The sequence below is a fragment of the Penicillium malachiteum genome (genome assembly GCF_028827825.1).
Source record: "Penicillium malachiteum strain IBT 17515 chromosome Unknown utg000003l:1.0-4950554.0:1.0-4952489.0, whole genome shotgun sequence".
In the NCBI taxonomy this organism is placed as follows: domain Eukaryota; kingdom Fungi; phylum Ascomycota; class Eurotiomycetes; order Eurotiales; family Aspergillaceae; genus Penicillium; species Penicillium malachiteum.
Genome location: NW_026643096.1, coordinates 4280721 through 4302752, shown reverse-complemented (window position 1 = coordinate 4302752; position 22032 = coordinate 4280721). Strand labels below are relative to the sequence as shown.

General features: G+C 47.8%; 5 protein-coding genes across 5 annotated transcripts; 1 reads left to right on the top strand and 4 right to left on the bottom strand.

The window, feature by feature from the left end:
• Positions 1–253: 253 nt before the first annotated feature.
• N7483_007901 (WD40 repeat domain-containing protein) lies at positions 254–3109 on the bottom strand (the record flags this gene model as incomplete). The annotated part of the gene is made up of 8 exons (XM_057091338.1): positions 254–910; positions 960–1258; positions 1305–1433; positions 1480–1614; positions 1662–2611; positions 2663–2814; positions 2863–3023; positions 3070–3109. 8 exons carry the CDS (start codon positions 3107–3109, stop codon positions 254–256), a joined length of 2523 nt encoding a protein of 840 aa, XP_056946079.1.
• A 282-nt stretch (positions 3110–3391) lies between these two features.
• Positions 3392–5343, bottom strand: ilv3C (putative dihydroxy-acid dehydratase; the record flags this gene model as incomplete). The annotated part of the gene is made up of 3 exons (XM_057091337.1): positions 3392–4567; positions 4631–4842; positions 4923–5343. The coding sequence occupies 3 exons, from the start codon at positions 5341–5343 to the stop codon at positions 3392–3394; spliced, it is 1809 nt and encodes a 602-aa protein (XP_056946078.1).
• Positions 5344–5920: 577 nt separating this feature from the next.
• On the bottom strand, positions 5921–8500 carry yme2 (uncharacterized protein; the record flags this gene model as incomplete). The annotated part of the gene is made up of 3 exons (XM_057091336.1): positions 5921–6447; positions 6494–8251; positions 8308–8500. The coding sequence occupies 3 exons, from the start codon at positions 8498–8500 to the stop codon at positions 5921–5923; spliced, it is 2478 nt and encodes an 825-aa protein (XP_056946077.1).
• Positions 8501–8751: 251 nt separating this feature from the next.
• N7483_007898 (EMI1 family protein) lies at positions 8752–9357 on the top strand (the record flags this gene model as incomplete). Its single annotated transcript, XM_057091335.1, has 1 exon — positions 8752–9357. One exon carries the CDS (start codon positions 8752–8754, stop codon positions 9355–9357), a length of 606 nt encoding a protein of 201 aa, XP_056946076.1.
• Positions 9358–14269: 4912 nt separating this feature from the next.
• On the bottom strand, positions 14270–20968 carry N7483_007897 (glutamate synthase (NADH); the record flags this gene model as incomplete). Its single annotated transcript, XM_057091334.1, has 7 exons — positions 14270–14417; positions 14474–15642; positions 15714–16568; positions 16600–17206; positions 17276–20624; positions 20693–20733; positions 20793–20968. 7 exons carry the CDS (start codon positions 20966–20968, stop codon positions 14270–14272), a joined length of 6345 nt encoding a protein of 2114 aa, XP_056946075.1.
• Between the last annotated feature and the right edge of the window lie 1064 nt (positions 20969–22032).

The window sequence follows — 22032 nt, the reverse complement described above, 5'->3', positions numbered from 1 at the left end:
ACCGCTAGACTAGCAGAGCAGAGAAGTTACCTGGGGACCTTTTTACTCAAATATAAGGGAGATATGGTTCCCTAAATATCCAAAAAATGAAATTAAAAATAAATAAAACAGAATTCAAGTTCTAAATAATTGATATACTCTAAATGATTTTGATATTAGGTACTACCTAGTATATAGTACTAGCATTCTGTGCTGCGTTCAAGGAAATTTCAATTCATGGTATCGCCTACATGTCACAGTGTACATGTGCATCTCAAGCTAATTCATCATCATCATCCATACCCATCACCCGTCGCTCAGCCAGATCACGGATCTTATCCTCCAACACACCACGCTCATATCGTTGAGCCACCCGAGCCGCAGCCTCCAACATCTTCCCATTGCGATCAGTCATCATATTAACCAACTCTAGCGCCTTCATACCACGCTCCTCGCCCTCTCTGCATTCAATGGCCAGCATCTGCAGCAAAGTCTTATCCAGTTCCAACTCCTTCCTCGCCAGCTCAGATCGCTGACTAGCAGTAGCATTGGTTGAAGCCAGTAGATCCCGGAATAGTGATAGAAGGAGGTTACCCCGGACAAAGGTCTCCTCAAACTTGGATCCTTCATTTTGCTCGGATTCTTCTGACTCGGTCGAGTCTTTGATTCCGTGTGCGGAGATAGGGACTTGGAAGTCAAACTCGCTGAGAAGTGGTCGTGGGAAGTATGGGTTCTTATCCCCACCCTTCAGAATAATACAGTGGAACTTGCCCTGCGCAACTGCCACGGGCCAGTATGTCTCTTCCTTGCGACCACCGGCTAATCGGGCAAGTTGCTTTGTATCTAAGAGGGGAACCCATCGCGCTTGACCCGGTGTGCGCCAGTGTTGGAGAACTAACAATACACCAGTTGAGTCGTAGATACAAGGGTCCTGGAAAGTCAGCACTGCGTTCAGCTAGGCGGATTCAGTGTCTACATACCCCAGAATCGGAAAAGAATACACTTTGAAGATTAGTGTCGGATGGAAGTGCTACCACGTCTTCGTTCTGGCAGATTTCATCGCGCTTGACGTTCTCGACCGTGTATCGCAGTGTTGTGTTTCGCCCGTCAGGGCCTACTGGGCCGTTGCCAATAGTCATAATGTAGTCTCGCCAGGCGGCGCATGTCACGGCTTGACTCTTCTGTCGATACACTCGGTAAGGTGTGCCAAAGAGGGTGTACACTCGAACATAGTCTTTTGTCGTTACGACAACGATGAATGATTCGCTTAATGCCAAAGCTGAGATTGTCAGTATATGAGTTCCAACTATGGCTAATGATCTTACCTCGAACACCCTCTCCTTCGGGTAATTGAGTCCGCCAGTCAGCTCTGGCCGTCCAAGTCTCGTGTGGCCGATAGAAGATTGTGGCTGGTCCATCTGAAGGACTGTTTGAGAACAGTGTGCCGTTATCATCTGTTCTTGTTAGCAAGAGCCGAAGAATTGGGAGTGTGACACTCACTAAGACACGCTTTATCATATTGGTATGGATCTGTAAAATGGAAGTCTCGGTGAAGCTCGCGGTCATAAAACTCCACTGTCACAGTGTGATGTGTTTCTTGATCCACAGTCCAGACGGCGCCAGTCATATTCAAGCCTAGGAATGTTAGCAAAGAACACGCAAGAGAAACTTGATTCTCATACATAGATAACGTCTGCTTCCCGCCCATGGCGTACTACCAGGCTGAATAGGCGGGTGAGCCTTGGGTTGCACAACACCCGAGTAAAACCGTTTCGAATCAGGGCCATCCAAATCGTCCAGATGTCCATTTGGTCGCTTGCCATATCGGTTCAAGTCCTCGACATAACCAGCTCCATCGTCATCATCCACAAAGTTATCCGCCATATCCTCATCATCGCCGAGGATATCATCCAGCGAATCCATGGACCCCGCGCGGACTGTCCGCTTAGGCGCCTCTCTGGATCGATCGGCCAGTGTTCGCTGCGCATTGTTTGGGATTTCACTCAATGGACCCGGGTAGATCGGAGCCGCCTGAAGAGGTTTCTGCAGTTGAGCCTCATGATCCTTCGGAACGAAGTTATCGTAGATGAAGAGCTCTCCATCGGAAGTAGTGAAAGACAGAGAGTTCTTTGTCGGGTGCCAGGCAATGTTGATAACGTTTCCAAAATCAAATTGCTGGAGGATCTTCTGTGTGCGTGTTTCCCAGAGCACGATCTGGCCATCCGCACCAGCTGATACTAAAAGTGTACCATTGGGTGCCCAGCTCAGAGCTGTGATATCACCCGTATGTCCACCAGCGAATTTCTTCTCCTTCTTCCACTCGGAAATCGAGTAGATCGAGATATCTCGGGTAGCCTCAGCGACTGCGAATGCAGTGCCATCGGGATGCCATACGGCTCGAGAGGTTGCCTCGGAGCTGGGGTCCAGCTTGCGAATAACTCCATCCAGTTTGCATACTAGTCTGGGCTCCTCGTCGGAGAGCGAGTATACGTAGAGGATACCATCAATGGCGGATACGGCTACGTAGCGACGGGTGGGATCGAATGTGACGTGTTTCGAGCCTGTAGTTTGCTCACGGAGGTATTTGACCTGAATCTGGTCGTCGATTTTGACAAGTTTGACTGTGAGTTCGCTGATAAAGTATTAGCTTGGTTTGTATAAAGTATGCCAAGGTCCAACTTACTCGCTTGCTACAGCGACCCATTCACCATCCTGTGACACTGCAATATCTCTCAAGGGCAATGCACAGCGCACGAGCTGATTTCCCATCTTGCCTGACGAGATATCATAAGGCCAAACTTGACCGTCCTCAGTGCCTACAATGAACAGATCGTTCTATTCCTCGTTAGTCCATATCTCGTGGCTATCGAATTCTCGACCTACCGTGGCTCCAATTCCAATATGTCCATCCAGGAGACCCTCATCCACAGTCTTCGGTTCACCATCCTGGCCGACTGTGTAGATTCGAATCGCCGAGTTCGATCCAGCGGTGATGACTCGTTTTCCATCGGGCGTGTAAGCCAGGACCGTGGTCCCCGGGGTGTCTGAAGCGTGTTAATAGGGATCGGTGAGGTCACAGGATAGACTTACGAGCTGGCCGGCCCCGAGGGCGCATTGGATCGTAGCTCATTGTGATTGATCAGTGTACAGCACAATTGATGATCGCTCGGTCAGAGTCCAAGACATCCGCGATTGTCGATGATTATCGGAGACGCGTCGCGTCACCCGTGGACGCGCTGCATTATTCCCGATCGGGAAGGATAGGGCTTAGGGCAAGGGCCAACTACAAGATGAATAGATGAAGATTATCATACTCCTGCAGTGTAAGATCTTGAAATTAAATCTCGAGTACAGTTATCGCCTTAAGTCACAATGATGATTGATTCAATCTTACATCTGCAACCTCAATAAACTAAACACCACCCGCCGTCAAGAAATCAAAATCAGTCCCCTGATGCGCCTGATTAACAGATCTCTCATACAATCCCCGATAACCCCGTCTCTGCTTCCTCTCCTGAACAGGACCAGCCTCTCCCTCCAGATTCTGCTTCCGCTGTAAAATACGATTCTGCAGTACTTCATCCGAAACATCAACATGGATCCTCCGACTTTCAATATCACAAGTAATCATATCTCCCGTCTCCACAGCCCCAAAAGGCGAATCTGGAATCGCCGCCTCAGGCGAGATATGAAGAACAATAGTTCCACCTGCTGTTCCTGACATTCGACCATCAGATAACCTAAGCATATCTTTCACACCAGCCATGGCCAGTTTCTTCGGAATTGGAATTAATCCTGCTTCTGGCATACCAGGATTCCCAATTGGTCCTATTCCCTTGAGAACTAATACGCTATCTTTCGTAACTGGTAAATCAGGATCATCAATCCGCTGAGCTAGATTCACTGAGTTCTCAAAGACCATAGCAGGTCCAGTATGCATGAGAAGAGAGCGATCTTTCGATGCAGATGCTTTCATGATTGCACCATTCGGAGCAAGATTCCCTGTTAGGACAACGAGAGATGAAGAGGGGTGAAGCGGATCAGATAAAGGTCGAATAATCTGTTGAGGAAAGGAAACTCGCTTGGACTGAGCGAGATCCAGAACCTCACCTAGTGTTTGTCCGGAGATTGTCATAGCAGATAGATGTAACAGTGGACGTAGAACTTGTAGTAGTGCAGCCATGCCACCTGCGTTATGAAAGTCATTCATATAGTTATCTCCACTGGGCTTGAGATCGATGAGTAGCGGTGTCTTGCGACCGATTTCTTCGAATGTTTGTAGAGTGATCACACCCTCGAGTTCAGGATGTCTGTTTGCAATAGCGAGTAAATGGACTACTGCATTTGTAGATCCACCAATAGCTTGAAGCACTGTAATGGCGTTGAAGAACGATTCCTTCGTGAGAATATCTTGCGGTTTTCTGGATAATTGAGCAACTTTCACTGCATTTGCACCGGTCTCCTCGGCAATGCGTAATCTTACAGATGATACAGCTGGTGCTGATGCACCACGAAGTGGCATCATTCCTAACGCAGCGGTAATACAAGCCATTGTGCTTGCAGTTCCCATAACTCCACAAGTGCCGATCTAACAGAATATAAGCCTCTGTGGATCATTTATTGAATTCACTCTGGGTAGGTAGAAACTTACAGTGGGAGCTAGCTCTTCATTGATAGCCGAAATCTCCTCCACATCGATCTCGCCTGCTCGAAATGCCGCCCAGTTATTTCGACAATCGGTACAAGCACCTATTCTCTTACCACGATGACTTCCTGGTAACATTGGACCAGTGATTAAAGGGAGAATGGGCTTGTTGGCTGATATTCCGCCCATTAACTGTGCTGGAACAGTCTTATCGCACCCTGTCAGAATATTAGCAAATCTCAGTTTTATAATATGATTCAATGCATTCCATGAGATATTCCATTAGAATGCTCCTCACCTCCAATCATAATACAAGCATCCAAAGGCTGAGCCCGAATCATCTCTTCTGTATCCATACTCATCAAATTCCTCAAAAACATACTAGTAGGATGCGAGAAACTCTCATGGACACTAATAGTCGGGAACTCCACCGCTAAGCCTCCATGGAGGTGTACACCACGCTTCGCAGCTTCAACAAGCTGGGGAACATTCGCATGGCAGGGGTTAAATCCGGAGAATGTATTGATTATGCCGACTGTAGGTCGTGAAAGCGCGTCTTCGGAGTATCCGAGTGATTTGATGAATACTTTTCGTAGGAATAGAGAGAAGTGCGCATCTCCGTAGGATGTTAGGCCTTGACGGAGGCCTGAGGTTGATGTTATGGGTTTGGTGAGATCGTAGTCTCCATTGGGTTCTGGTTCAAGCTTGGTGTTTTCCATGATTAACTGGAGATACCAAGCACACCGATAAGAGTAGTTTGAATTGATACCTTAGATTGTTCAGAATGAAGTGATTTGAAGCTTATATATCCCTATTTTCTGAGTGGATGGTATCATCGGGCTTAGTCCGAGCGGATATTATTCCGGACTTGAGCCCACAGACTCACTCCAATAGTATAAACTTCTTTGAAATAGTGTCCAGTGTGGAGTCAACGTGTCCTTATGGACCCGTCATATCATTTCACTTGATGGCTAATAGAGGGGTAATGTGTTTAACCTGAAGTTGCCGATTCCAAATTTCAGACAGCCGAGGATCGATCAACTGACTTGGTTTTCCAAGAGACTAGTAATGCCTTTGATTCGGAATTCTAATAAAACAACATTGGAATGCGAAAATAAGAAAGACACTTAGAATTTATCAAAGAAACATGGAAAAGAGAACATTGAATATGGTAAATGGAGTTTATTCAATAGTGGTATGTTACATGTAATGAGCTGGGAGTTCCGAAGACTCAGTCAAATGGATACCAAACTTCAAGTTGAAGTAAAACTTGAATCATCCATGCAGATGGAATTACTAAACAAGATCCCATTCCCACCGATCAATCTTCGATTGAGCCTTGTAGATCTTCCTCTCAAGCCACTGGATACGCTGCTTAATTTCATAGGGATGTTTCGGCAATGAGCCAAGAAGTTGAAGTTCCTGCTCATACTTCGTGATGCTTTTGTTCTCGTTGCTGACGAGCATACTAGCAACCAGATATTTCATTCGACTTTTCAAGTTGCTGTTCTCGAGCAATTTCTCAAACGCGGCTTTGTACACGGGCTTGCCTGGTTTGATACATTGCGGAAATCCCTGCTCCGAGGCTATCGTGATTAGTTCGGCTTGTTCGAGAGCTCGTAGGGTCGCTTCACCATTCTCTTTGAATAGTTCGTGCAGGAGGATTTTGTTGTAGAGAAGTTGTTCGTCTTTGGCTTCTGCGAGAGATTTGATGATATGCCATGCTTGTTCGGTGGACCATTGTGTCGAGGCAGAGTCTGTGCTCAAAACAAAAATCTTCAAGATCTCCGAAGCGGACTGCTCAATGATACGTTTGACCGCAGCTGTTCATGTTAGTATGATTCAGTGGTGAAGGTGGAATCAACGAACCTTGAGGAGTTTCTCCAGCTTTAATGCGATGCGCCATGAATTCAAGATCAGTGACTCGGCCGCCAAGAATCTGAATACAGGCATCAAGACCATCGATTCCTTGTGTCGCATCCTTTGACTTTTCATCTCCTTCAACTTCTTCGACTGCATCGGTCGCCTCTTCCAAGTGGTTCAACACAAAGCGACGACCAACTTCAAGAGAGCAGTCACCCAGTCCAATAGTGCGGAAGACTTGATTCGGTAGAGCCTTGCTTAGAGGCTTCGAAAAAGAAGAATCAGTGGTGAGGAAGATGACATGTGCAATATTAGCTGCAGTCAAGCTCGCCGCCCACTGTGTCAACTTGTCAAGAACGATGCTATCTTCCGCATCATAAACAAAGTTGTCAATGATGACAACTGGACGCCTCTCAGGATGAGCCTCTAGGTACTCATCATCACTCAAAGTAGCATCCTTATCGTTTCTATTGCGAGACTCCAACGCAAGTCGTTTCATAGCGACTGCCGTGTTTTGCCAAATCTTGTTCAGCTGAGCATCCAACGTCTCAGAGAAGCCTGCCTTGGTACCAATCATTCCCTGTGCAGCTAGATCAATGAAACTGCTGATACTGTTCATCCAAGAGAATATCGGCCGGTAGCCTACTTGCGCTGCAGCTCGGGAAATTTTTGCCGTATCTCCCCGAGCATCCTGAATTTGTTTGCAGTCGATGATCACCTTGAAATGATGATCCTTCAATGCCTGCTCCAGAACCAGCTCGCGCTTGCCGGAACCTCTTGGTCCGTGAATCACGATGAAGGTTTCAGCCGTCTCCGACAACCATGCTCGCAGCTGCGAGATATCATTTTGTCGGTCCTCCCAAATCGCTGTCAAGCCCCGAGGGTCTCCTTTACGTTGTCCAAAATATATCTGATTCGCTTTACTCGCCTGCTTCCGAATCCACGTAATAGCAGCATTTTCCGCAGTATGGAGGCTAGACTTAATCTTCAGCTTAATAAAGAATGTCCTGATAGGGTCAAACACGATAACGGTGATTGTAGCCACCAGAGCCGCGATGGCAGGGATGACGATCCGTGGATGGCTGAAAAGCCAATCTTTGATCATCGACACTCGGATCTTGCGCTCATAATTGATCTTGAACCTGGTGCGAGATTTCCCGCCTCCTTCTTCCTCTGATGCAGCATATCCGTGCATGCAATTTCTAGCCATGACGGCGTACCTCGGCCGATCGAAGCGAATAGTAGCATACCTCGGCAGGATCTTTGAATCCGAAGGCTGCTGCTGAATGTCGGTAATTTTTCCATAAGGACGGAAAAGGGAATAGAGAGCCTCCTGTGTAAGTTCCTCAGGTGGCCCTTCAGTTGAATCCGGGAGAAATTCAACTTTCAAGGTTTGACTCGGAATGCGGTATAGATCCTCGATCCACGGCCTTCCACGAACTAAATCTGCGCCCGCTACTTGAAACGGGTTGAACCAAGGTCTGATTGGGTTGCTCTTAAGATGAAATTGAATGGCATCGCAGATAATCTGATCAGTTGCTTTGGACTTTCGTGCGTATTTGACGAATGCACCGCCTTCCTTGTATCGAGGGACGACATCTTTAATTTCAATATTGAGAGAACGAGGTATAACGTGCCGTGCTATTTTCAATGGCTCAGATGCTGCCACATCTGGTCGATTCGATCGTTTTAGGAGCCACTCCAGAGGTTGTACATGACTCAAAGGACCCCGCAATAGCGATTGTAGTCGACGAGGGAAGATATCTAAGTGGTTAGATACCAATTTTTAGAGTAAATTCACAGTTCCCGCTAGTACTCACTATTGATGTAAATGATACCCTCATTCTGATTCAGCGTGATGTGCCCGGACCGGATCGCAGATATCGACCTTGTACTGCTAGCGGAGCTCAATGAAACCGGTCTCCAGCTTTGGCAGGGATATGTGTGGCTATGAGCGGGCACCCTCATAACCCACGCAGCCGAGGGTGCATTTGCACGAAAAGCAGGCCTCATAGTAGTAATAAGCTGAAGAACACGATGCAGAGTAGAGGAATGTTGATCAGGGACCTCGGGAACCTGTTAGCTGTATGACTTGCATGACGTCGTTTAGAGCTTATCCTCGCTTATCGTTATCAGTTTATCAGTTTATCCTTATCCTTATCACATATCTATCACCACGTGATGATTCCGAACATCGCCCGAAATCAGCAATCCGATCACAGCTCTTCATTCTCACGCATATCCAATCCTCAATTCTCTCCACAATGGGCTGGCTCTGGAACTCGGGTCCTACCAAGGACACACCTAGCGAATTACCCAAAGCCACAACTCCACCCACAATCCCAGAAATCCAATCAACACCCAAAAAGTTGACACCAGACGAGCAAGCCGATCTAGAGTTCAACCAACTTCTCGCAGACCTCCGAAAAGCAGACACAGAACTAAACGCTGCTTCTGGATCTACATCCACAAATGAAAATGGCACACCAACTTCATCAATTGCCCCGGAATCTCTATACGCAGATACAATGTCCTGCCGTACAGCCTTCGACTACGCTTTCTTCTGTCAATCCTTCGGTGGTCAATTCGTGAACGTATACCGTTACGGTGAACTGCGATCTTGCAGTGAACACTGGGATAATTTCTGGCTATGCATGAAGACGCGTGGATGGTCGGATGAGTTACGCAGGAAGACTATTCGGGATCATAATCGCAAGAAGGCGATTAAGTACAAGACTGGTCCTAGTAGTGAGGATATTTGGGATGTCAGACTTGATCCCGCGAGTGATTCGTTCAAGGGAGACTTTGTGGCTATGGAGAGAGAGATGAAGGCTGAGGAGGAGGCTCAGAAGCAAAAGAATGCCGCTTGAATAGGATTTGGGTATGTGTTTGAGGGAAGAGTGATTGTTATTGTATCATGTGTATATATCTTTGGCGCTATTCTGTACTATAATTACGACTGTAAGTTCAAGTTTCATATGTTCTCTCTTAAGTTGACTCTATTCAAGTGTCTGATCATGACGTCTCAGTTGTCCTGTTCGAACTTGACGTGACTCAGCACATTGATACTATCAATATCAATGATATACTTGTGCTGCAATTCTTCACGTACTCATTCATGGATACTACTATGTAAGTGCTGTTACTGATTACTTCTATCATGATCATTGCTCTCTTATTCTGAATACTGTCTCTTACCATTACTATATGACTCAAACCTCAGTCTTCTTCAAGTTCATCTTCCACTTTGATACGGACAGATATCAGAACTTTACATAAAATCCTCGTTCTCAAATCTTCAACAACTTTTGAGTTATCTTCTCACTATCCGTCATGGATACGAACTCACTGATACTCTTCCAAGGTTCTCTTCATCCTCATCCTCATCTTCCATGCTCATAATATATTGTCATCTTTTACTCTACTGGGTACCCAGAGATCACTGGCTGGCTTCATCTTTCCCTTTACAACTACACACTCAGATATCGAAACTTGAACCTCGAGTCAAACCTTCTAACTTGCAAATATCTCACAGCCGCAAGTTTCACTCCTCGCTACTCTCATGGGGTTGGAATTCCTGATACTCCTCTCTGCTACAACCCATGGGCACACTTACGGGGCCATGGATACCAGTTCAAGAAAACCTGGCTATCGCAGAGTGAGATGAACCTCTATAGTACCACACTCTCCGAGTAGGGGGCACTCGGTGGATTTACAGCATGAATGTGGAGAATATTACAGCGTCAGGCCTAGAAACCTTGCGTGAAACGGAATCAAACTCTTCGGAGAGAGAGACTCGAATTCAAACCAGTCTACAACTTGTCACTCTACGCCTTGCTTGACGCGCAGCCCACCAGAATAATGCTTGAACCTCTTGGAGAGAAAAATCACGGAATCGGAACAAGGTCATCCAATCACAAACTTGAGGGATAGACTCGTCAGGAAGCAGAGAACGTTCTGCAGACTAATTAATCCGAGTTGGAGACCGATAAAAATATTTGGAGCGAAAAGACATATCAGCAATATGAGGATATATCAGGATACATGCACCAGGATAAATTCATCTTCCAGACTCACCCATCTCGGTTGGTTTGACTCAACTCCATCAATGATTTACCAAAGGTTGGAGCCCAAGCTAACTGAACCTTCAGTCAGCCCACGGCTTGTTGACACGCCCGTCATCTGCAGGATCAACCAGTCCAGTTAGCTGATTATGATCTGGCCATGCCATGAATACAAGTTATCATCGAACCAGATAATCGAGCAAGAGAATGGTGAACCAGTCAATGAGCCCCTTTACCAAGAGGTAGGAGACAGGATTGCAGAATATGCCATGTAACGAGAAAAACGTCGCAGTTATCAGGACCCGGGTACTACATAGTCACCTTTCCAGATCTTTCAGATTGTTCAATTTACTTTGCCGACGATATACCGAGCGATAAAATATGGGGTACCGGAGATGACTGACAGAGATTGAAGCGTCTTTGTGAGAAAACGACAATAAGCTCGTGTTCACAAACCTGAGCTATGGAGGTAAAACTTACGCCAAACCCTAAAGGACAGCCGGAAAATCTAATCTGGGTCGGCATAGAAGAGGCACTCCTGCAACTTGGTTATCACAAAGGCGAGAGAGTTATGGCCGACTCTCTCTGTGGCGAAGCGTCAGCTACTTTGCTATATGGAGATGATTATTTGAATACTGATTCAAACACCAGCCCAGAACCCAACAGGAGGAGTGTATGTAGTCCCCGGTTGTCCGTGTTTTCACTAAGGAGTTGTCATCACTAACATTGTTCGTCTTTTAATTTGCTAGTTCTGCCTTATCTTGAGCTTCAGTGGAAGCATTTCACAACCACAAAACTTCGTTGTCAGACCTCATAAGTGGTAACAGGTGGCTATCCTTTTCTGCTGAATAATTACCATCTCTCACTCTCAACCATCTCTCTTCCTCATGAACCACCACAGTAGTAAGTATATTCAAGTTAGCTTTTGATATTTACTCATACACAGGAAAATCAAAGATCGGCCTATGGCTAACATGCACTTCTTCCTTAGACTAAGGAAGAGAGCTCCCGATGAAGGATTTTTTGAATCGCCCAGATATGGTCATAACCCCCCAATACAGACATACTCTGAACTCGAAAACCATAGCGGAGACTACAGGATCATCACACTGGGGCTCAAACGCATATCTGACCACAATACCGCGGGACCTAATACATGGATCATAATCAGGCTGGGTGCCAGTGCGCCTTCGCGAATCAGCGTATTATGGAACACATGAAAGAGGAGAAGTCCATTAATATGTCAAGTTTGCTCCATCGATCTCGAGAAACACCGAACCGGCGTTACTGGAAGACAAAAATACCAAAGCCATTTTCGACCAAGTCAGGACTGGTCTGTGAAAATTGCAATCTATAACAGCAAATATCGCTCTGCAATGTGTGTGGAAATCAGACAGACCAAGACATCTCAATCTGTTTACAACCAGAACGAAAAAACCCCCAAACAAACGCAGGCTGGATGGGAATCGGAATGAATGCATTACTATGTCTCTTGACCTTCGGTACACGGAATTCCACCTCTGCGACTGGGTGGTAAGACAGCAAGCTTTTCACGCAGCTATCACTAAGCCCGAAGAAACCAAAACCATAAGAGCCTTGCATGTGTCGATTTAATTTCATGGGATGCGCAATTCTCCAGCCTCCTAAAATCTCCCTAGCTCAGTCAACCACCAAGGAGCAAGCTTTGGCTATACTATTGATAAGGCAGAGGCTAAGCCCAGGCAAAGTTACGGCCAAGAGTACTAGCGATTGGCCCTTCATGGATACAGATCCTACAAAATTGTGGCACAGGGCACTATTACCTAGAGCGTCGCCAAGAAAATGATACGTGCCTCAGCTACTCGAATAATGGTTGTTGCGTGGGTCCATCACAAAGCATGAAGAAACGTATGAGAGGTGTAAAATAACGGATCCGAAAACCAACGGAAGGAAGCCTTCAACAATTTTCGGTCGTTTTGCAATTTTCATACCACTTCATACACAATACCCCTTGTGGATAACCGGTGTGGAAGGAAGGTTTAGATTGGGTGGTCGTCAAACCACCAATCGATTCTCATGATATCCTGACTCCCCAGTTAGAGATATCCTCCGTGCCATTACATGAAGACTCTCTACTTACACTTCCTGGATGGATGAAGCTAAACATATTCTGCGTGGAGTAAAATCAGGCAAAGCCTACTACTCGCCAAGCCGAAACAGAGGAAATATATTTTTCCAGCCTCGACAGCCTGAGGTTCCCTGATGAGGATACAAAGGCCAAACAGAACTATTGACAGGCCTCCATGGATTCAATGCTTGGGTGTGCCCGAAGGCACGCAATGATGATAAGAGAAAGATACAAGAGAGAATCACTACGGGTGTGACGATCATTATTGAAGCTATGTGGTGTCACCCCAAATGAGACGAAGCACTAGATCAACCAAAGTGCACACGGAGGCAAACGTTGATATGGTTGCAGTATGATTACTTTACCCACCCGCCAAACGTCGAAACATGCCATCTTCAAGAACTCTTAGCGTGAAGCTGGCTCAAGCAATGGAACACTTTTGAAATCTCTACAAAGTTATCAATATGCATCCAAGGCGGCATCTAAGAATGTTCATCTAAGGATCTGTTGTTTTCCGCGTCAACCATACGACCACAAGAACCCCTCCATAGGACTGAACACAGCACCATACTCATCACATTGCTGTGTAGGCTGACTCAAGTTTAATGAGGTCAAATCGCAGATTATATGATCGAGAATGAAGTTACGTATGGGTTAAGCACATATGAGCATACTATCTTCTTGGGACAGCCTGGTCTAAATCAGAAATGGCAACTTGACTTTCCGCCTATCACACTTCGAAAATGCTTCGATATGGGAATTCAAGCCTCGCAACCGGTTACAGTGAGACAGGCATTTTGGCATGTTGCAAGGCTGGCAAGCCAGCGGAAGATATTTCAATGGGGACAGAACATTTCTCCAGCGAACAAGGTGTCGACTACAGTTGAATGAATGCAGAGCCGAGGCATGACTATGAATGACGTTCCCAGTTAGCACTAAAATTCAGCTAGGAGTGAACCAAAATCCACTTCTTCCTCATGTTGATCTCGCGCTTATTTCATAATACAGATTCAGTCTTCTGTATAATCAAGATGCTATGATTTTAGTTCTTGGTGGGTTTATGACAGCCATCACTCAAAGATTTCAAGCTATCGAATCAATCTCTTCAAGCTATAGTTTCCATTTTTTGATAATGGATCCTAATTTGGATTCTTTGGGGATAGTAAGAATCTCGATACACTATTACTATGGACCCTTGAGTAGAACTTGATCTAAAGCAGTATTTGCTTTTGAGTATATGTACCTTTATTGTGATTCCATTCTTCAACTAGAATTACTACTTCAAAGTGCAGACCCGGAATGGATAAGAGATCGTGAGTTACCATAAAGTAATATTGAAAATAGTAACTGAGATAAAGCTTGAGTAAGACTTGGTACTATATACACCAAAGCAACGCTCAACACCTTGCAAACGGCTAAATCAAGATCAAACCATGCGTAGAATAATAACCAAGAAAATAACAGAGAAGAAAAAGAGACCAGAAGGAAATGTTCTAGAGGGATATCTCCACCTAGAAGTAAGAAAAAAAAAATAAAACCAGAATCCTTTTAAGGGATATCATCCCAAACATTTCATAATCATCTGTCATATTCGTAACAGACTCGATTCATCTAGGCGATGACTTGAGTCTCTGCTAGCTGGGGTACTGAGTCGATGGCTGGTCGACGGACGATTCCACCAGTAACGGGAAGGTGGGAACTGATTCCACTGAGGGCGGAATCAACCTCCCGAGCGCATTGACGACCTTCGTTGATACCCCTATTACATAGTTAGAATGAAATTCAGAATTAGATTTAGAGAAGAATAGAACTCACCAAACAATCAGAGACTGTCCACGACGACAATCACCAGCTGCGTAGACTCCGGGGATGTTGGTCGAGTAGTGACCAGGAGGAGTCTTCACGTTCTTACGCTGATCACGGGCAATCTCATCACCAAGAAGACGGTCCTCGGGACCCAGGAAACCCATTGACAAGAGAACAAGGTCAGCGGGGAAGAACTGCTCGCTACCCTCAACGGTCTTCATGTCCCATCCACCAGTCGAGCTCTTGGTCCACTCAACACGGACGGTGTTGATACCACGGACGTGGCCGCTGTCGTCTCCAACGAACTCGGTAGACATCACACAGTACTCACGGGGATCCTTGCCCATGTGTGTCTTCACCTCCGAGTGACCGTAATCAACACGGTAGATACGAGGCCACTGGGGCCAAGGGTTGTCGTTGGCACGCTCTGGGGGAGGCTGTGGCAAGAGCTCGAAGTTGGTTACAGACTTCGCGCCGTGACGGACCGATGTACCGATACAGTCATTTCCAGTATCACCACCACCAATGACAACGACGTGCTTGTCCTTCGCGGAGATGTACTCGCCATCAGCAAGACCAGAGTCAAGAAGGGACTTGGTGTTCTTGTGCAGGAACTGCATGGCATAGTGAACACCATCGAGCTCACGTCCGGGAACCTTGAGATCACGAGCCACGGTAGCACCAGTAGCGATGATAACAGCATCGCTAGTAGCACGAAGAGATTGCAGAGTCACATCACTGTCAGGACCAACAGCTGTGCCAGTGACAAACTTGATCCCCTCAGCAGCCATGAGATCAACACGGCGCTGAACGACCTTCTTGTCCAGCTTCATGTTGGGAATACCGTACATGAGGAGACCGCCAACACGATCAGCACGCTCATAAACAGTAACCGAGTGGCCGGCACGGTTCAACTGGTCAGCGGCAGCCATACCAGCGGGTCCAGATCCAATAATGGAAATAGTCTTGCCTGTGCGTGTCTGAGGAGGACGAGGAACCATCCAGCCCATCTCGAAGCCACGGTCAATGATAGCGCACTCGATGGATTTGATACCAACGGGGTCTTCATTGATTCCGAGCACACAGGCACCCTCACAAGGTGCGGGACAGACACGGCCAGTGAATTCGGGGAAGTTGTTAGTCATGAGCAGACGGTTTAGCGCATCCTGCCATTGATTCTGTAGGGAAAATGAAGGTTAGCGATCAAAGAACAAGCAACTCGGCGGATTGCGGGGCTATATGGACTTACCTGGAATACCAATTCATTCCATTTGGGAATGATGTTAGAGATCGGACAACCGGTGTCAGACTGACAGAAAGGAACACCACAGTCCATGCAGCGAGCAGACTGATACTTCAGCTCATCCTCGCTCAGGCGGTTGGACAGCTCAGCCCAGTCCCGGGTACGAGTGGTAGGGTTGCGGTACTTCTCGCTGCGACGGCTGTACTTCATGAAACCACGAGTCTTATCCAGAATTAATGTAGAACGCTTCTTCTCTGTCTTAGCATCGCTGATACTATCCTCAATGTCCAGCAAATCAGCCTTCTTCTCCTCGGTCTTGTGCTTGGTCTTCTCGCCCACAGGGGTGCTAGGGAGCTGAGGAATGGAGAACTCGGCCTTCTTCGCAGCTTCAGCCTTGGCAGCCTCTTCCTCCATGACACGCTTGTAGTCAGTAGGAAGGACCTTGACGAAGTGAGGCAGAGCACGGTTGAAGTCAAGGAGGATACGGGCGGCGAGCTCAGATCCGGTGTAGTGGTGGTGGTCCTCGATCAAACCGCGAACGAATGCAATCTCAGAGGGGTCCTCAATACCAGAGACCTCAACCATCTCCAAGTTGATCTTGGAGTGGAAATCCTGGTACTTGTCCAGAACGTAAGCAATACCACCGGACATGCCAGCAGCAAAGTTACGACCAGTAGAGCCCAGGACGAGGACACGACCACCAGTCATGTACTCACAACCGTGGTCACCAACACCCTCAACAACAGCAGTGGCACCGGAGTTACGAACGGCGAAACGCTCAGCAGCCAGACCACGGAAGTAGACAGTACCGCGAGTAGCACCGTAAAGACAAGTGTTACCCACGATGACGTTCTCTTCGGCCTTGAAAGCAGCACCACGAGGGGGGGTACACGATCAGACGTCCACCAGAGAGACCCTTACCAACGTAGTCATTGGCATCACCCTCAAGCTCCAGGGTGACACCGGGGGCGAGGTATGCACCGAAGGACTGACCAGCAGAACCCTTGATGTTGGCGTGGATGGTATCCTGAGGAAGACCCGCTTCGCCATAGCGTCTGCTGATCTGGTAAGACAAGGTAGCACCCATACCACGATCAGTGTTGACAACATCACACTCAATGCGGCAGGGGAGACCCTTCTCCAGAGCAAGTTCAGACTCGGCAATCAGCTTGTTATCAAGGCGAGTGTGAAGACGGTGGTCTTGCTTGCGGACGTTGTAGGTGGCGACACCGGGACGAAGCGAGTGAGCGGGGGTCAGAATAAGGGAGAGATCAATGCGCTCCTGCTTCTGGGTGCGGATATCATCCCGGACCTTGAGCAGCTCGGCGCGACCAACCATTTCGTTAATGGTGCGAACACCCAGCTTGGCCATGATAGCACGCATTTCGTTGGCAACATAGAAGAAGAAGTTGATGACATTCTCGGGTGTACCCTTGAACTTCTTACGGAGCTCAGGATCCTGGGTTGCAATACCAACGGGGCAAGTGTTGAGATGGCACCTAGTTGAATGGTTAGCATAGCTCAATATAAAATTTTGTAAAGCATCATTTAGATCAAAGAGGACTTACTTTCGCATGAACACACAACCCATAGCGATCAAGGGAGTAGTGGCGAAACCAAACTCTTCAGCACCGAGCAGACAGGCAATAGCAATATCACGACCAGTACGAAGCTGACCGTCAGTCTGCACAACAACACGACCACGAAGATCATTAAGCACCAGAGTCTGGTGAGTCTCCGCAAGACCCAACTCCCAAGGAAGACCAGCATACTTGATACCAGTCCATCGCGAGGCACCGGTACCACCATCGTGACCAGAGATCAGAATGTGGTCAGCCTTGGCCTTTGCGACACCCGAAGCGACGATACCAACACCGACCTCAGAGACAAGCTTGACGGAGATACGAGCACGTGGGTTCGAGCACTTAAGATCGTAGATTAATTGCTTGAGATCCTCGATAGAGTAGATATCGTGGTGAGGTGGAGGCGAGATCAAACCGACTCCGGGTGTGGAGTGACGAGTACGGGCAATAGGGCCCAGGACCTTGTGACCAGGTAACTCACCACCCTCACCGGGCTTAGCACCCTGAGCCATCTTAATTTGCAGCTCATCAGCATCAGCCAGGTAGTTAGATGTCACACCGAAACGACCAGAAGCAATCTGCTTAATAGCAGAGCGCATGGTATCTCCGTTCTCCATACGGTCACTACGCTCGGCATCTTCACCACCTTCACCGGTGTTGGACTTTCCGCCCAATCGGTTCATCGCGATGGCGAGGGTGGAGTGGGATTCCATGGAAATAGATCCGTAGGACATAGCACCAGTCACGAAGCGACGGACAATCTCAGTCCAGGGCTCAACCTGGTCAACAGGAATCGAGTTACGCTGCTCAAAGTCAAAGTCCAGCATACCACGCAGAGTGCAGTTCTTGATCTGCTCATGCTCTGCCTTGGCATACGCCTCGTAAGACTTGTCGTTCTTGTTACGAACAGCATCTTGAATGTTGGCAATGCTAGTGGGGTCGTTGATGTGAGCCTCACCACCATCTCGCCAGTGGTACTCGCCGGACTCGGGAAGACCGGGAATCTCAACGATGTCACGAGAGGGGTATCCGCGCTCGTGGAAAGCGAAGGCATCCTGAGCGATCAGATCAAATGTGATACCGCGGATACGGCTAGCAGTACCGGCAAAACAGCGATCGATGACACTGTCATCAATACCGAGAGCCTCAAAAATCTGCGCACCCTTGTAGGACTGGAGGGTGGAGATACCCATCTTACTCATAACCTTGAGAATACCACCATCGCAAGAGGCCTTGTAGTTCTCGATGATCTTCTCATCAGGCAGGGTCTTCCGGATAAGCTTCTCGCGGTTCATCTTGAGAATACATTCTAGGGCAAGGTAGGGGTTGATAGCATCGGCACCGTAACCCAAAAGAACACAGTGGTGGTGCACCTCACGCGCCTCAGCAGTTTCAACAACCAGAGCAGCCAGAGAGCGCCACTTGTTGCGGACCAAATGGTGGTGAACAAGACCAGTGGCCAGCAAGGCAGAGATAGGAACACGGTCAGCGCCGGTGGCACGGTCAGACAGGACAATAACCTTGTCGCCGTTCTCGATAGCCTCAGTGGTAGCATCACAGATAGCATCCAGTGCCTCGAGGTAGCCATCGGTGCCCTTCTTCTTCTCGAAAGTGATGTCGATAGTGCGAACAGTCCAGTCACTGTGGGCGCGGGTGATGTTCTTCAGCGCATTGAACTCAGGCATGCTCAAGATGGGTGATGGGAGCAGCAGACGGTGGCACTGAGTAGGGTCCATTTCCAGCAGGTTACCCTGTGGACCAACGTAGCACTCCAGGGACATAACAACAGCCTCTCGGATAGGGTCAATGGGAGGGTTGGTGACCTGAGCGAACAGCTGACGGAAGTACTCGTAGAGGAGACGGGGTTGCTGGGCAATACAAGCCAGGGGAGCATCGTTACCCATAGAACCAAGGGCTTCCTTGGAGTCCGCAGCCATGGGACCCAAAAGCAAACTGACCTGCTCGAAGGAGTAGCCGAATGCGCGGAGACGGGGATCATTCTGTACAGTGTTCTCATCGAGGGTGAATGAAAGGTCCACCTTCTGTTCCACCAGCAGCTTTTCAATCGCAGGCAGCTTGAGGAGTTCCTTGTCCAGCCAGCTGGCAAAGTCCTCACGTTTAGCGACCTTCTGCTTTAGTTCAGAGTCATCAATAATACGTCCAGCCACGGTATCAACCAGCAGCATTTTTCCGGGCTGCAGACGGCCCTTTTGAACCACGCGCTCGGGGTCAATATCGATAGCACCGACCTCCGAGGCACAGACAATCCGGTCATCATCCATGACGTAGAAACGACACGGACGCAGGCCGTTACGATCAAGGTTAGCACCGCAGTACCGACCATCGGAGAAGGTAAACAAGGCCGGACCATCCCAAGGCTCCATCTGGCAAGCTGCCCATTCGTAGAAGGCAGACTTGGCCGGATCCATAGCAGGGTTGTCCTGCCAGGCCTCGGGAATCATAATCATCACAGCCTCGGGCAGAGACAGAACACCGTTAATCATGAGCAATTCCAAAACGTTATCAAAGGCCGCCGAGTCGGATCCACCTTCCTCAACAATGGGGTACAGCTGGTCGAGCTCGTCTCCGAAAACCTCTGATCGGAGGACTCCCTCACGGGCACGCATCCAGTTCTTGTTTCCTCGCAGAGTGTTGATCTCACCGTTGTGAGCAGCCCATCGCAGCGGTTGAGCACGGTCCCAAGAGGGGAATGTGTTGGTTGAGAAACGTGAGTGGACCAGCGCAAAGTGACCCTCGTAGTCCACGTTCACGAGATCGTGGTAGTATTGGTAAACTTGTACGGGTGACAATTGACCCTTGTAGACAATATTACGGTTGCTGAGCGAGCACAGGTAGAACCAGTTGCCCATACCAATAACGTGGGTGGCGCGCTTTCGCAAAACGTAGAGCTGGAGCTCAAAGGTTCGCGCATCAAACTTCTCAACGTCAGTAATCTCAGGCTTGTTGCCTTCGCCATAAGCAGATCTCAACACGACAAACGGTTGTAAGATAGTAGGCTCTCGTGACAAGGCCGCAGGACCCAGAATTGTGGAATCGTGGGGGACCTCACGCCATCCCAAGACGCGCAGGCCAAGTGAGGTAGCCAATTCCTCGAAATTGGCAATTGATTGCTTCACAGTCTCTTCGTCGGGCTTGAAGAACAAATTTCCAACCGCATACTGACCCAGTGGAGGGAGGTCCAGACCCTCCTCACGAGCAAAGTTCTTGATAAAAAACTTGTGGGGGATACTGGTCATGACACCGGCACCATCACCATCTCGTGCGTCTGAACCAACCGCTCCACGGTGGGTCATGTTGCACAAGAGATTGCGAGCTAGAGAATGTTAGGGGGGGGATTCCTTCCAAGGGTATTCAGTAGAGAGAGAATCGGTAAGAACTCACCATCGCTGACAATCTTGTGGCTTGCTTTACCCTTGATGTGGCTGGATTTGGAATTGATTAGTTGTGCCGTCGATGCAGTCTCTCTGGATGTGCCACTCACGCCGCAAATCCTACACCACAAGCATCTTTCTCGTATTCGGGGTCATAAAGACCCTGCCTCTCGGGCAGTGTATTGGCCCAGCCATAACCTTTCTTTGGCTGGTACTCCGAATACTCGTGCGGAGCTTGGACCTCACTTATATCTTTGCCATAGATTTCCTCCAAGTTTAGACCCATTCTTCCGCCGACAGCCGACAGAGAGGGAAGGGAATTTTTGAAAAGGCAATTTGCCTGAAGATGTCCGCGGGGATCCTTTTTTGGAGCGGGGAGAGAAGGAGCGATGGTCGATAAGAGGATGTCGTGTCGTCACCGGTTGTAGTATGAGACTGGTGAGGTGCAGATGAGACCCGATTTTCGCGAGAGGGGAATCAAAATGGGGAAGAGAGTGAAAGAAGGAAAGTAGAAAGGAGGGGTGGGATTAAAAAAAAAAAGAGTCGAGCGATTCCGGCAGGATAACAGGACAACAGGTCCGGGGATTGCAGGCAGATGCTCCGAGACTCCAAGTAAAATACGTGTGGGGTATTATTCCCTAGATGGAGAGGTCGTGGCGAGGCTTATGATTCCGGTATTTACCTTTTACCGTCCCTTTCACACTATTTAGTTCAATGTTGCCCTATACCTAGGTAATAAATTGGGGTTAAATGAGTGGATATTTTAATTATCGAAACTACTTAAATAATACACGAACCCCTCTTAGTAGTATGACCAATATGACCGAAAACAGGCATTCCATATGAAGAACAGACTGTATAAGTCGAGTAATGATAATCATTATGATTACGAGCAGTCGAGATAAGCGTAGTCTAACCAATCAGAGAGAAGACATTGTAACCTCTGAGAGCAAACGATTAGCTTTCTGCTACGTCAAGAGTGAGATCCTGTATGGTATTGTATTGATACTTATTATACTTGAAAACTTTCATAGTAATTTTGATATCCCAGTATTAATACCTATATTATACTTAGGCATTTATTAGATGCATATTAGACACTTATTCCTTCTAAATTCTAGATACTCATGCAATTAACCTGTTCCCTGTAGTCTTTTATGACCTCATCCACATCCACAGGGTGGACGCATGCCCGGGTGGTGGAGCCACCAAACGGCCCCTCTGATTCCGATCATTTTATTGGTCCGTAGCCGCAAACAGACGGTTACAGACCACGAAAATCATCCTTGATTATTAAGAAATGATACGGGTTGGTTCAAGTAAACGGGGATTTGTGGGGCAATGCTGCAT